General features: G+C 36.1%; 1 protein-coding gene across 8 annotated transcripts in view; it reads right to left on the bottom strand.

The window, feature by feature from the left end:
- The window catches only part of LOC106868589 (uncharacterized), a 143,193-nt gene that overhangs the window by 38,509 nt on the left and 89,684 nt on the right, over nt 1-15,000 (bottom strand). For 5 of the 8 annotated variants that reach the window (XM_089360454.1, XM_089360451.1, XM_089360453.1 and 2 more), the window contains 2 exons: nt 14,211-14,305; nt 8,601-8,678 (listed from right to left, as the gene is read on the bottom strand). In XM_089360454.1, coding sequence (XP_089216580.1) covers nt 8,601-8,678; nt 14,211-14,305 — 173 coding nt within the window. The remainder of the gene's footprint in view (nt 1-8,600; nt 8,679-14,210; nt 14,306-15,000) is intronic. The other 3 variants (XM_089360456.1, XM_089360457.1, XM_089360455.1) reach the window with 1 other exon arrangement.

Here is a 15,000-nt window from a genome sequence, read left to right as displayed (position 1 = left end):
GTCATTGTACTTTGCAATTTTTGTGAGTTCATGTCTGGTTTTGCCATTTATGAAGCAGTTCAGAATCCACTTCTTATATGCAGGGTGTTTGGGTCATATTCGACAATTTGCATAAAAGCGGAACCCCCCCCCCCCCCCCCACAATATCTCATCCAAAAATAAAATTATCTTAAAAAATAAAAATAATATCAACAAGATTATGGCTGGGAGAGTTTAGTCAAAGTAGTCAGGTTCAGCTTCCAGCACAGATGCAAAATGGCTCTGGAAGAACCTGGCACATGCATTCCTAACTGTGTCTGAAAAGATCTTAGAAAACTTCCTTGATCTTGGTGACCAACTCAGATTTTGGTGTTGCAGACAGAGCAGTTGGTGTCTTTCTCGACCATACCCTACACATAATAATCCATGGGATTACAGTTGGGGCAATTAGGTGGCCAGAAATTGGAACTGATGAAGTCGCAGAAATTCTCTGGCAACCACTTTTGACTCTTTCCTGAGGCATGGCAAGGAGTTGAATCCTGCTGCCATACATATGGCCATCCAGCAGCAACCTTCTCCAGCCAGGGTTTGACCACAGTCTTAAGCAGCTTTAGATAGTCATCTGAATTGAGCCAAAGGCCATGTTCAGAGACGTGGGGTGGCATGACATCACCATCATCAGAGACACACCCCAAAACCGTCAGAGTTTTATATGTGAAACACCACATGGATTGTAGGCAAATTACCTGTTGTTCTGGGTGTTGTGTTACTGGTTCTGGCAAAATTATTTTCATCTGAGAAGAACCAGAACATCCTTGGCTCAACAAGACAACTTAGCTTGTTTAGGAGCTTCTTTGCCTTCGTCAAACGGTTCTCCTTGGCCTTGGCTGTCGGAATTTGTCCATTGTACTTCTTGCATGAGTGTTTGTTTGCAAAGGTCCTCATTCAGGGCCAGTTTCATGGTGGTGATGCTATCCCCCATCTCTCACATCAAAGCCTGGATTCTCTTGCTTAGATCTTCCATCATCTTGTGCTGCTACTATTGGATGAATTCTAGTCAGAACGCCTGTTATGTCCCTTTCTGCTGGTCACAGTGTTGTAGTCTCTGTTGCAGCTATCCTTGTCCCTTCCCACAGCCTTATAGTATTCACAGAGCATTGGGCAGTAGTCTTGATGCTGGCATTTTGACACCTGCCTTAAATCATCATGAAGCAAGTGATTTTCAGTCCTCTATATCAGCTAATTTGTTTTCAACTTCAACTTTGACCTTTATGCTCTCAATGCCATTGACTTTTCACCAATACATCAAGCTATTCCAGATAAAAAGAGACATAAAAATCGTCAAATTTAGTCTGAACACCCTGTGTGTGTGTGTGTGTGTGTGTGTGTGTGTGTGTGTATATATATATATGTACGTGTGTGTTTTCAACTGGTGTGCAGACCAGTTCAGGAGCATTGAACTTGGCAAGAGTTTGCCTGTGTCTCAATATTTCCACTCCATCGACTACATTGTTTAACACCTCTTGGTCTTAGGCTTGGACCCCAGCCCTGGATCTCCACCAGCCACCTCCAGAGGAAACATGTGCTTATCTTCTCCCTCTAAACTCACATGCACTTTGGTGTAATGTTCACTTTCTTTATACAAAGTAAATTACTGGTAAGATAATTACTTTTAGCTTCTCTGTAAATCATGGACATTGTCTGCTCTGTTTATTACATTTATTGATTTTAGCAACAATGCTCTAGTTTATTAGTGGAATAGATACACTACAGTCATTAAGTCTCCATATAAATTTGGATAATAAAGTCATATTATATTTTCTTCTATTCTTGAGAGAAACTATAAATTGTGTGCATCTTTTCTTAAAGATGTTTCCTGTGAGACTAATACAAGTTTTTATTGTTCCATCTACATTGGCAATGTCTCTATACCAGTTTATTCTAAAGGCATTTGTTGATTAAAGTACAGTGTTTAGGGGATCTGAGGCTTCATCGTAGGTAGTGTGGTGGGGGTTTACTTAAATTGTTTTTTCCATTGTGGTTGAAAATTTGGGAACATTTATATTAGGGAACCCACCATAACTTGCTTTAACAGCATGTCTGTTGAGTATTATATATATTTATATATATATTCTTTTTCTTCTTTTCTTCTTTTACTTATTTCAGTCATTTGACTGTGGCCATGCTGGAGTACCACCTTTAGTCGAACAAATACATACATACATACATACACACACACGCACACACACACACACACACACACACACACACACACACACACACACACACACACACACACACACATATATATACATACAATTGGATTCTTTCAGTTTCTGTCTACCAAATCCACTCACAAGGCTTTGGCTGGCCTGAGGCTAAAGAAGACAATTGCCCAAGGTGTCATGCAGTGGGACTGAAACAGGAACCATGTGGTTGGGATACAAGCTTCTTATCACACAACTACTCTTGCACCTATATATATGTGCACACACAGAGACACACACACACACACACACATGTACTCACACACACACACACACACACACACACACACACACACACACACACACACACACACACACACACACACACACACAAAGAATAAGGATATGAATAAGAATAAGAATGATTACTTAATGGTTTATAGCCGTTATCTCAACATGTATTTCTAATCGGTATAACTTTACTACCTCTGAAGAGATTCTTCTTATAATGATTTTAATTTTATAAATTAATTATCTAAATATTTCTGAATTGAAACAGCTGTCAGAGATGTTGTCAGATGTATATATATATATATATATATATATATATATATATATATATATATATATATATATATATATATATATATATATATATATACACAGGGTGTGAAGGATAAATTGTTGCCATTTTATATTTGTAATTTCACGCATGCGCATTGTTTATTTTTGATTTTGTTGACTACACAGTGTAGAAGGGTAAGTTGGGCACTGTCTGTGAGTAAAACAGCACCATGATGCAATTCTCTCTACCAGAAATTTGGAAACAACGTGCGGTACTGCTTGGCATTCCCACCGGAAGCTCCAATATGAATAATTCAGAGTGTTTGAGTGTGAATCTGAGGACAGTGCAGTGGATTCGGAAAGAGTTGGATGAGTCTAATGATGATTACGAAGGTAGGGCAGCTCGGAAAACTCCCTCTGATTGTTCTGATGAGAAAAGAACTTTTGAATTTGTTGATGAGATCCAGACCATGATTGACAACGATCCCTCCCAGTCAATCAAGTCCATTGCCAGGGACACAGGAGTGTCTGAGTTTCTTATCAGGTGGGTAATACATGAAGACATTCAGTATTCCTCGTACAACATGAAAAAGGACCAATCTTTATCCCGAGCCATCAAGGACAAGAGAAAAGACCATGCTAGGAAGCTTTTGAACAAACTCAAGTATTCCCTCCAACCGAACATGTTTTGGCTTTTCTCACATAAGAAAAAATTTTCAGTCAGGATCAGATGGTGAACACATAGAGCAACCGTTGGCCTACTGTGTCCTCAAAACATGTACCAAGAGAGATAAAAATCAAACATCCAGTCAACATCATGGTGTTTGATGTGATCACTAGTGATGGGAACGTTATACCTCCATTCATCTTCCCACATGGCCTCAGACTCAACACAGTGTCAACACAGTGGCCTACTACAAGTGCCTGGAGGAAGTAGTGCTGCCCTAGTTCAAAAGAGAGGCTTCTGGAAGACCCTATGCCTGGCAACAGGACTCTGCACCCTGCCACACAAGCAGGAGAACCCAGTCATGGCTGTCAGACAATTTCTGCGACCACATCACCCCTAACATCTGGCCACCTAACTCCCCAGACTACAACCCCCTTGATTATTATGTGTGGAGCACAGTTGAATAAGAGACCAATGAAACTCCTTGTAACACCAAAGATGAACTGAAGGCAAGGATTATGGCAAACAAGGAGACCATCCAGAAATGTTGCAGTAGATTCTGAAATCATCTGGGTGCCGTGGTTGAAGCCAATGAAGATTTTATGGAATAAATTTACTCTTTAGTGTTTCAAGATATTTTTATGTAATTTTGGTAAATATATCTGTTAAAATGAAATGTCAGTGTTATTTTAATTTTTGTGTAATTTAGATGACAATTTATTCACTGCACCCTGTATATATATATATGCATATAAGAGTGTAAGCACAAATTTATATATATATATATATATATATATATATATATATATATTTATATAAAGGGCATTATTACAGAAAAATAATAATGCCACACAGTGGACTTCTCAAAATAACCACATTTAGTACCTAATGCGAGGAAAAACAACCAACAGAAGATGACCAACTTTCTTTTAAATAAACTTAACTGTGTATCGACCGATTTCGTGATTACTAGAATGAATCTAGATTTCGTTCATCAGCACAGTATTGTCCCAAAAATATATATACATAAACAGAATTCTCACCTCACCAAAAACGAACACACTACGTATCCGACAGAGTAAAGGGAATGAAGTTTATCTGTATATATCTTCATCAAAGAAGCGGGAAATACTTCCGGGTTGTTTTTGGTGTATATATATATATATATATAGATATATATATATATATATATATATATATAAATATGCATGTGCAAATATATATATATAAATATATATATATAAATATATATATATATATATATATATATATATATATATAAAACCATGCTACATGGCAGTGAAACATGGGCTGTAACTGCTGAGGACATACGTAAGCTCGCAAGGAATGAAGCCAGTATGCTCCGCTGGATGTGTAATGTCAATGTGAATACCCGTCAGAGTGTAAGTATCTTGAGAGAAAAGCTGAACATTAGAAGCATCAGTTGTGGCGTGCAAGAGAGACGATTGCGCTGGTATGGACATGTGGTGAGAATGGAGGAGGATAGCTGCGTGAAAAAGTGCCACACCCTAACAGTTGAGGGAACCCGTGGAAGAGGTAGGCCCAGGAAGACCTGGGCTGAGGTGGTGAGGCAAGACCTTCGTACATTGGGCCTCACCGAGGCGATGACTACGGACCGAGACCTTTGGAAATGGGCTGTGCGTGAGAAGACCCGGCAAGCCAAGTAAGATCGTTGCCAGTGCCCCTGGACTGGTTCTTGTGCGGGTGGCACATGAGATGCACCATTTTGAGCGTGGCCGTTGCCAGTACCGCCTGACTGGCTCCTGTAGGATTTTCGAGCGAGATCGTTGCCAGTGCCCCTGGACTGGCTTGTGCGGGTGGCACATAAAAGACACCATTTCGAGCGTGGCCGTTTTCGTGCGGGTGACACGTAAAAGCACCCACTACACTCTCTGAGTGGTTGGCGTTAGGAAGGGCATCCAGCTGTAGAAACTCTGCCAAATCAGACTGGAGCCTGGTGTTGCCATCCGGTTTCACCAGTCCTCAGTCAAATCGTCCAACCCATGCTAGCATGGAAAGCGGACGTTAAACGATGATGATGATGATGATGATATACACACACACATACACACACACACACACTCACACATATATACATATACACATACATGCATAAACTCGTTGAAAATTTTGTATGAGGTAACAAGAAATATTGCATTCATAAAACATAAGTTTGATATTGTTTTCTTATTTCTTTAAATTTTGACCACAAAATATCTTTTTTTCATGCATTGAATGATGTTTAGAAAATTAACCCTTGACATTGTCGAGCTCTGAAGGCCAACTGGAAACATTGAACATTCAAACCTTTTGCTAAACATTGTCTTTGATTTTTTTTGTCTACTCTGCTAATCTTTCATTAATACAATGCTTCCAGATACTGTGTATTAGATTTTAAATATGTATTACACGAAGCCAGCTGATTTGAAATAATGTATTTGCTTTTATTTAACTATTTTTTTTTTTTATATTCATGCAAAAAGAGAAAAAAACAATAGGAACATTTGATTTAGCTATGGAAATTACTTAACTATCAGGCAGTTGGCAACAATGTTGAAGAATGCTGATTTATCAGGTGGAAAGTTTGGCAAACTGCTGCTACTAGAATTGAGATTTTGAAGTTTGTTTTAGTCTTTGGGATGCAACAAAAACAAGGACAGTTTGTATTCTGAACTTTATTCAATTTTTGAAAAGGAATTTCTGTGGTCAAGAATTTTTATAAGCAGAAAAGAAAGGTAAAAATTAGAAGTGCTTTTGGCTTTCTTCTCTCTCTGATCTATCTATCTATCTATCTATCTATCTATCTATCTATCTATCGGTATATATATATATACATATACAATTGTCACTAAATGTGACTAGGGTGTAAGGAAACACCTACATTGCTAAAAATAAGAGCTAAAGCACTCTAATGCAGTAGTTAATGCACATGAATAAAAATATATACACTAACAGGGATCTTAATCCAAAAAATGCTGATATCAGTTTTGGCAATTTCCATTGCCTCGTCAGTTAAGCCCACTTGATTGTTTGGTTCTTTCCGAGCCTGCTTCGCTATTAGTATTTATGTTTTCTTTAGCTTTTAGCAATGTAGAAAGTTTTACAAAAAAAAAAACCTTTATATTTCGAGTGCAATGACATACATTTCAGCTAAACACCATGGACGAAGGAAAAACTGACATGGTGTTCTACCAAAAATCAGCTTGCTGGGACCTCTTCATCCATTACAAGTCAGCCTTCTCCATCAGGGCTAAGGTAAGCTATGTACATGAGTAAATAGCTCAGATACACAAGAGATGCAGTGACAACATCAGTCAGGACACATGTTGCTCAGTTCCTAGCAAATATCAAACCTAATAAATACACTTTTACAGGGATTTTTAAAGAAATTCTTTTTATATATTTCTCTTATACTTTGCTTGATGTATCTGTGAATTTCTATTCATCTTATTTTTCAGAATGTATAAACCTTATTATTGTTATGGTCTTTGGTCTTTGTGTGGCACCAGATAGATTATCTTGTGCTGGAGACAGGTCAGATAACATTAATGTAGCTATAAATTTTTGCCAAATTTGTGCCAAATTTTTGCCAAGCTGAAAGTGATTTTAATAATTATACCATTTTTCTTGTTTTGTCAATGTCAGTATAGCCAAGGCATAAGATCAGCTGTTTACCTTTATCTAACCACTCCTACTGATTCTGAAACTAAGATATCTTTCTCTGATTTTGCTGGCTTGAATGTAAGTACAATCGATTTCTGCTACTGAGGTAGTTCAGTGACCTGAAGACATGGCAAGCTTTTTGTATGATGTAATATATGTATAATCAATAATCTGCCTTGCTACCGAGATATATGTATCATAGATTCTATGGCTACCGTCCATTCTTTTCTCTTTATTGCATATATTTCTGCATACTGTATGTAACATATGTTACTAGAATCAGAATTATGAAGTACTTGCTATCTTTTCAAAATTGCTCCAAATTTGTAACAGAAGAATGAGATATTATTAATTGATTAATTAACTAATTGATTTATTAATGTTCCCGCAGAGTATTCTACTAGCCAGTGACATGCTGGAAGCTACAAAACTAATGATCATGATTGATGCGATCCTAATCAACTGATATATATATATATATATATATATATATGTGTGTGTGTGTGTGTGTATACATATATACACTTAGAATACTCACAGAGACTAACATCAGTCGAGTTCTTTGACGTAAACTAAATTTACACACTAAATCCTGTAGACCCTTCTAAAAGATCCTATAAAGCTCTCTATAAGAAATCCAAATTAAAAACTCACTTTAATACAAGACTTGCTGCCCCATCTCAGTAATAAATGCCAATAGGATAATCGTGAACCTATTTTCAATTGAGTAGATTCTATAGAATGGTCCCTTGATACAACAATGTTCTCATGGTGAAAGTATTTCATGAGAAGATTAATTATATACCTAACCCAGAGCCCCAAAGAAGAAAATGGCATTGTAAAATCATTTGGTTCTTCTTTTGCTCATTAAAGGCAAAGAATTATGTTGGTAACACAAAAGGAAATGAGAATGTTGCACATATAAATTGTCAATAAGGTAGTTGATACTGAATGAAGGGAAACTGAATCAGCTGTCTCTGCTCTAGAGGTTAGCAATCACCAATAGACATTTTAGAGCTTGTTTGAGCCAGCATTAGTTTATAAAAAAAGACAACATCAACAACAACAGCAACAAAAACTTTCATAGTCATAACAACAAATACAAGAGCAACAATAATAAGAACAAGAACTGAAGTGGTACGCATACTGATCTAGTAAATGGTTTAAGATGTTGGCTGGTTTACTAATAGAAAATTGTTTTGTTAGTCATAATCTTTGATTGGAATTTAGACTGCAATTCCATTAGTTGAATGTAACACAATGTTCATGGTCAAAGGAGATGATGTTGATATTGGCAAAATTATGCCCATTACAATAATATATTTGCATTGATTTCAAATTTGAATACAATCAAAGTTTAATCCAAAGAAAACTTAGCTTTGTAATGAGTGTTGCAATGGTGAGGCTAAGTAGAGTAAATAAAAGTACCATTTCCATAAAGTCAAAGGACTTTGTGTATATGTAACAATAACTATCACTGCAGAACAATGGCTACTTACATCTTCGGCGCAGAACACTCTTTGAACTGGTTTCCGGTTTAGAGCGCTACATTGGTGCACATAAGCATCATACGTATTCTGCAAACAAAGCAAAATCAATAAGACAAACAAAGTTCTTTTGTTAACCAAAAGTATAATAATTAGTTGAAATGTGATGTAGCAAATCAGAAGAATGGCTACTCAGAGCAGTTGAATACATGGAGGAATTCTTTGGAATAGCCTGGTTTCTTACTTTGGTTGAAGGACATGTTTCATAGGGGAAAATATTAATGAAGAAATCAATTCTATTTGTAGTTATTTATTCTCTTGACCATAACACAATTGTATAAGAAAGTTGATCATGTTGGTTGCAGTTGAATGCTTTAAGACATTTAGTCTGGGACTCTGCCCTTTTGGGGTCTTTATTAAGGGAGGAGACCTGTTACATCTTCTTTTGAGAAATATTGATTTCTACATTACTACAAGGCTTCGAATTTGGAGATGAATGTATTTGATTAGATACATCGACCTCAGTATTCAGCTGGTATTTACTTTATTCATTCCAGAAAGATGAAAGGCAAAATCGACCTTGTTGGGATTTGAACTCAAAACATGAAAGCACACAACTCATTACTGTACACAAGTTTGTCTGCCACTCTTCTGATTCTGCCGATTAAGAGTGATGACTTACTGAGGTTCAGTGCTAAACATTTTTATAGAGAAGGCAGTTAGTCGACTGAATAAAACACATCACTGATATTTATTTCATTGAAGGAAGGTAAGGTTAAGTTGATCGTCTGGAGAGATTTGAAACTGAAGATTGAGGCTAAACAAAATACTGATAGGCAGTTGGTATGGCACTACTATTCCAGCTACTTCCTTGGGTTATACTTTTGAGTAATATTCCTTAAGAGCGTTACATGTAACATAATGTTCAGTTTTATTTTCCAGGTCTTAAGGGATGCTTAAAAAAAAAAAAAAGTGTTTTAATTGTGTGAAACTGAAGAGAGACAAAACCCTCCCTGGATGAATTTCCATAGCAGAAGATTCTGAACAGATAAGTCAATGAAGAGGATACAGAATAAAGTGCTCTGCCTAAAACTATAACAAAAGGTCATCAATGCATTTGAGATGCTGGTTGATGAGTTTCCTGTTCATCATCCTGTCACCTAAGATAGGGCAGGCAATTTCAAAACAAGGGGTCAACAAGGGGGCTTCTATATAGTCATTCCATGTTTTAGAAACAGCAGCTAAATCTCCCTAAACCAAACCCTGTCATCAAAAAACAAAAAAGGACAGAAAAAGTTTCATACAGTATCTTCAATACATCATAATACAAAAAAAAAGAAAAAAAAGATCAACCAGGTGGTCACAGCTGGAATGCCTTTAATCATGTCTGCTCATCTAGAGCTGATTTGGAATTAAACAACAACAGCATATGATGATCATTAAAAATTTGATTAAACTCTTAATTAAATTTCTTTAATTGGAAGCTTGTATTTCAACAACCTAAACTCTGTAATTATTAATCTCAGCAGGTAAACAGTGTGATGTATTGTAGAGTGCAACACTTTTTAAAACACCATCCAATATAAACCAAGAAAGGAATCCTGGTTTGGTCATGAGTCTATTAAAATAGCAGTCGAATCTCTCTTCAATTACACTCTACTCTCATGAAAAAAAAAAGCAGCATTGTATAATGTACTCCAAGATGTATCTAGAATGTCTGGTCAATCAGAATTTATGTCACAATAGCATATTCAATGTAAAAAAAAAATTATATGAATGGAAAAGAGAAAAAAGAATACATATTACAGTGTATAATGAATGGTCTTTGGAGAGAGTAAATTGTTTGTGTCTCAGAATTTCACATGCAGATGTTTATTCAGGTAATCAAAAGACGATTCTCTATTAGGCTGGCCTATGAGTGTGAGAAGGGGATATTGCACCATTTGTCGACTGCATGGATATATATATATATATATATATATATAGATGCATATATATATATATATATATTGAGAGAAAAGGTCGTTAGAATTTTGGAAAAAATCTTTTTATTTCTTTATTATTATTAGTGCTTTATTTGACAAGTTTGAGAAATGAATGAAAGTGTTAATAATAAGGAAGAAATAAAAAGATTTTTTTTCCAAAATTCTGACGATCTTTTTCTCAATATTCAATTTCTGTACACCACACCTAACACTGTTTATATATATGTGTGTATATATATATATATATATATATATATATATATATATATATTATATATATATAAATGTATACTATAAATATAATATATTAATAAATATATAAATATTATGAGCAAATGTATATATACATATATATATACATACATATATATATATATATATATATATATATATATATATATATATATATATATATATATATAACTATATATACATATATTTATACATATATACATACCTATACACACACACATACATACATGCACATATAGATGAATTAGTAGTAACAAAAGCAGTTTTAGTATCAAAGGCAATCTTTATATCCAGCTTAACATGGATGTCTTGTTAGAATGGCAAATGCTATGTTATAAGCATTGAGTGATCCTCTCATATAGGTGCATAGTACATAAATAGATATATGTATCAGCACATAAAATACTGAGAAATGATATTTTAAATGACTCAATGACAAGATTAGTATACACACATACATATTTATAAATACCTATTTATAAAATTTTGTCTTCAGCTAACTGGATCCTATAAAGGAGCTGTTGTGGTAGCAGACCACGAAACATAGTTGAAATTCCTCAGCATAAACATTTAAACTATAGGGAGGATTGTGCCATATAGTTTTTAGTTTCGTATTTTTGTATTTATGAATACAAGGCCAGGAGTTATTGTTTAAATCAATATCAGTGCTTGGTTGTTGCTTTATTCTATCAACCATTGGAGGACATAAAGAAAAGGTGATCTTGATGGAATTTGAACTCAGAACATAAAAAAAAATGCAACTAAATACTGCAAAGTCCATTCAAATGATTCTGCCAACCACCCAAGATATCATTGTAATAACGAGCAACGTAATTAAAAGATTCCATGGCTAAAGATATGCTGAGTATATGACTATGGCTGTTAATAAGTATTTGTAAGGATTGCCAGCAGATGTTTAATATTAATGTGCCACAATTTCTCATTGAGTTTGCAATAAGAGCAGTATTTATGGATAGCAAAGTCTAAAGTTATATCTGATAAATTGATGACCCTCAAATGCATTTCAATTGTAATAAAGATCTGCTTCAGTTGCTTCTGTTCCTTTTCACACAGAATCAATGAAATAACATCTCAAGATTTTTCAAATTGTTATGAATAGACGTAGCTACTACATGTTGGCACATGGTAATAAATAAACATGTAACATGTTTTCTATTGAATACTTTTTATGATGTTTGTGAACAGGTAGTCACCAACCACTATAATTACACACACATGCATCCACACAGTTACATATGTATACATGTATGTGTGTGGATGGAAAAATATATTTATGTGTGTGTGTGCTTGCATGTTTGTATAAATGTGTATCCAGCATCATCCTCATTTAGCATATATTTTCCATGCTGGCATGAGTTGGACTCTTTGACAAGAGTCAGTCAGCTGGAGAGCTGCCCAGGCTCCAGGTCTGTTTTAGCAGGGTTTCTACAACTGGATGCCCTTCCTAATGCCAACCACTTTACAGAATGGCACTGGGTGCTTTTTACGTGGCACTGGCACTGAGGAGTCCACAAGATGGGGGATGTTCAGCTGAAGTGGGATCCAATGGACATACTTGTATGAAAGAACAACCACATATTTACTTAGTTTGGCAGGTCTTCTCAAGCACAGAAACTGCTAGAAGTCTTCGTCCCCTGTTGTTCTCTCTGTGAAGCCCAACATCTGAAGATTCTTTCTCACTACCACATCCCACATCTTCTTGGGTCCACCTCTTCCACACATTTCCTCTACAATTAAGGCTCGGCACTTCTTGATCCAACTGTCTTCATTCATACACAAATTCATACAACAATATTCACTTGGAAAATTACTATTTTTAAATCTCACAACGAGAGATATTCAGCAACAGTACTTTGTAGTAAAGATTGTCTGCCAACACAACATGGCAGTCCTGGTTTAGGATGAATGTTGCTGTAATTTAGCCCCAGGAGACATTGTCTCCAGCTGGCTGTACAACACAGTATTCACATCTATATATTTAGGGTGCTCTGTTTGTTATAGTGGTGAGTGTTCTATTTGATTTGATCAATAAAACAGCCTACTCATGAAATTAATGTGCAAGTGGCTGAGTGCTCCACAAACAAATGTGCCCTAAATGTAGTTTTCAGGAAGATTCAGCATAATACACTGGGTGTAACAAGGCTGGTGCTTTGAATTACAGGTATGACTCATTTTTGCCAGCTGAGTGGACTGGAGCAATGTGAAATGAAGTGTCTTGCTCAAGGACAAAACACACCACTGGGAATTGAACTTATGACCTAACAGTTGTGAGCCAAATACCCTAACCACTAAGCCATGGGCGAGAATCCTAAAGGACTCCCTCGAACCAAAGAACATCTTTAACTTCAGAACTGAGATTTTCAGGATGTTACTGCTAGCCTTTTGGAGCCCACAAGAGGGTGGTACAGCTGGAAATCAATAGCCGATGGCCAAGGGAGATAACCCCCATTGTTACCTTTGAGTAGGGCAGCATTTCCTCCTCCATATTTTTAAGAGGTCTTGGGCCAACAGGTTTTGGGAACTGAGGACACACCATAAAGCTAAACCCTTTATGGATGGGAAACCTAAGGTAATCCCATAAACTGGCCTTCCCCATTTTTAATATATATATATATATATATATATATATATATATATATATATATATATATACATATATATCATCATCATCATCATCATCATCGTTTAACGTCCGCTTTCCATGCTAGCATGGGTTGGACGATTTGACTGAGGACTGGTGAAACCGGATGGCAACACCAGGCTCCAATCTAATTTGGCAGAGTTTCTACAGCTGGATGCCCTTCCTAACGCCAACCACTCAGAGAGTGTAGTGGGTGCTTTTACGTGTCACCCGCACGAAAACGGCCACGCTCGAAATGGTGTCTTTTTTGTGCCACCCGCACAAGCCAGTCCAGTCCAGTCCAGTCCAATGTGTGTGTATGTTTGTATATATACGCAATGAGCAATATAATGTTTTATGCCACTATAACATGGGTGTTCTATAAAGGCCACAGGTTGTGTGTTGTTAACTAGTTGGAAAAGACATTTTCCTGGGGTTAGAATGTAATAACATAGTTCTTTACAGAACAGCCATGTTACAGAAGCAAAAATAAAACGTTACTACACACACACACACACACACACACACACACACATACACAGGTAAATATATATATGTATATAAACACACCTGCTTACAATATTTATTTATGCATATGTTGATAAATACAAGGAAAATACGTCTGTGAAGGTAGGTTAAGCTACACAAGTGAACTACAAACAAACTAATAAGAGAAAGAAAGGGACAATTAAAGAAGGAGAGAATGACTGGTACAAAGGATAAATAAAAGGGGGAGGACCCAACCTTTAGCTCAGTTGACAAATTTTCATCTTGTTTAAGAAGTTTTCGGATTGACTCTTGCCTCAAGACACTAAACAGAGGTCCAGATCCAGTGCTACCTGACAGAAGGAAACAGAAAAAAAAAACAACATGAAATCGTTTTAGCAATGGCAGGTAACTAATGAAATGTTGTTCTTTAACTAAAATAACCAGAATGTTGTGAGTTAAAGAATTTGCTTGTTGACATTCAGCTGAGACGCCTTCATGTAGAACAGTAAAATGTATCACAGATTCGTTGGATGTGCATCTCTTATGCTGTAGTTGTCTTCTATATCGATATAAAAATATGATCTAATCTGTGTCCATACGACAAGATCATGAGATCCATCCTTGCCATTCTTGTGGGGTTGAATTAATTACTTCATTGCCCATGTTTTTCTTATATCCATAAGCTTGCAACTGTTCAAATTATGTTGTGTCAATCTCACTGCTTCGTTTTTCATTGGCCAGCAAAGGCCATGGGTACTGCCCCTTCTTTATCACCAAACCATAAAAACAAAAAGGAAGGAGATATATCTTTCTCTCTGTGTTTCTCTCTTTCTCTTTCTCCATTTTTTTCCTCTAAACCCTTTCTGTCGAAGAGCATAGGCTCGAAACATCAAAAGACTTTTCCATTCTTCCCGTGTGTCAAACTAACACGCTTGTTGTTCCCTCACCTGTCTTTGTCTTTTGTTTTCTGTAAATTTGAACCATACATACATACACACAGGCATATACATACATACAAACATACATACATACATACATACATACA

This window comes from Octopus bimaculoides, chromosome 11, assembly GCF_046866305.1.
Source record: "Octopus bimaculoides isolate indiv1 chromosome 11, ASM4686630v1, whole genome shotgun sequence".
Classification (NCBI taxonomy): Eukaryota; Metazoa; Mollusca; class Cephalopoda; order Octopoda; family Octopodidae; genus Octopus; species Octopus bimaculoides.
Note: the sequence above shows the minus strand (reverse complement) of the source record. Positions and strands in the feature narration are given on the sequence as shown.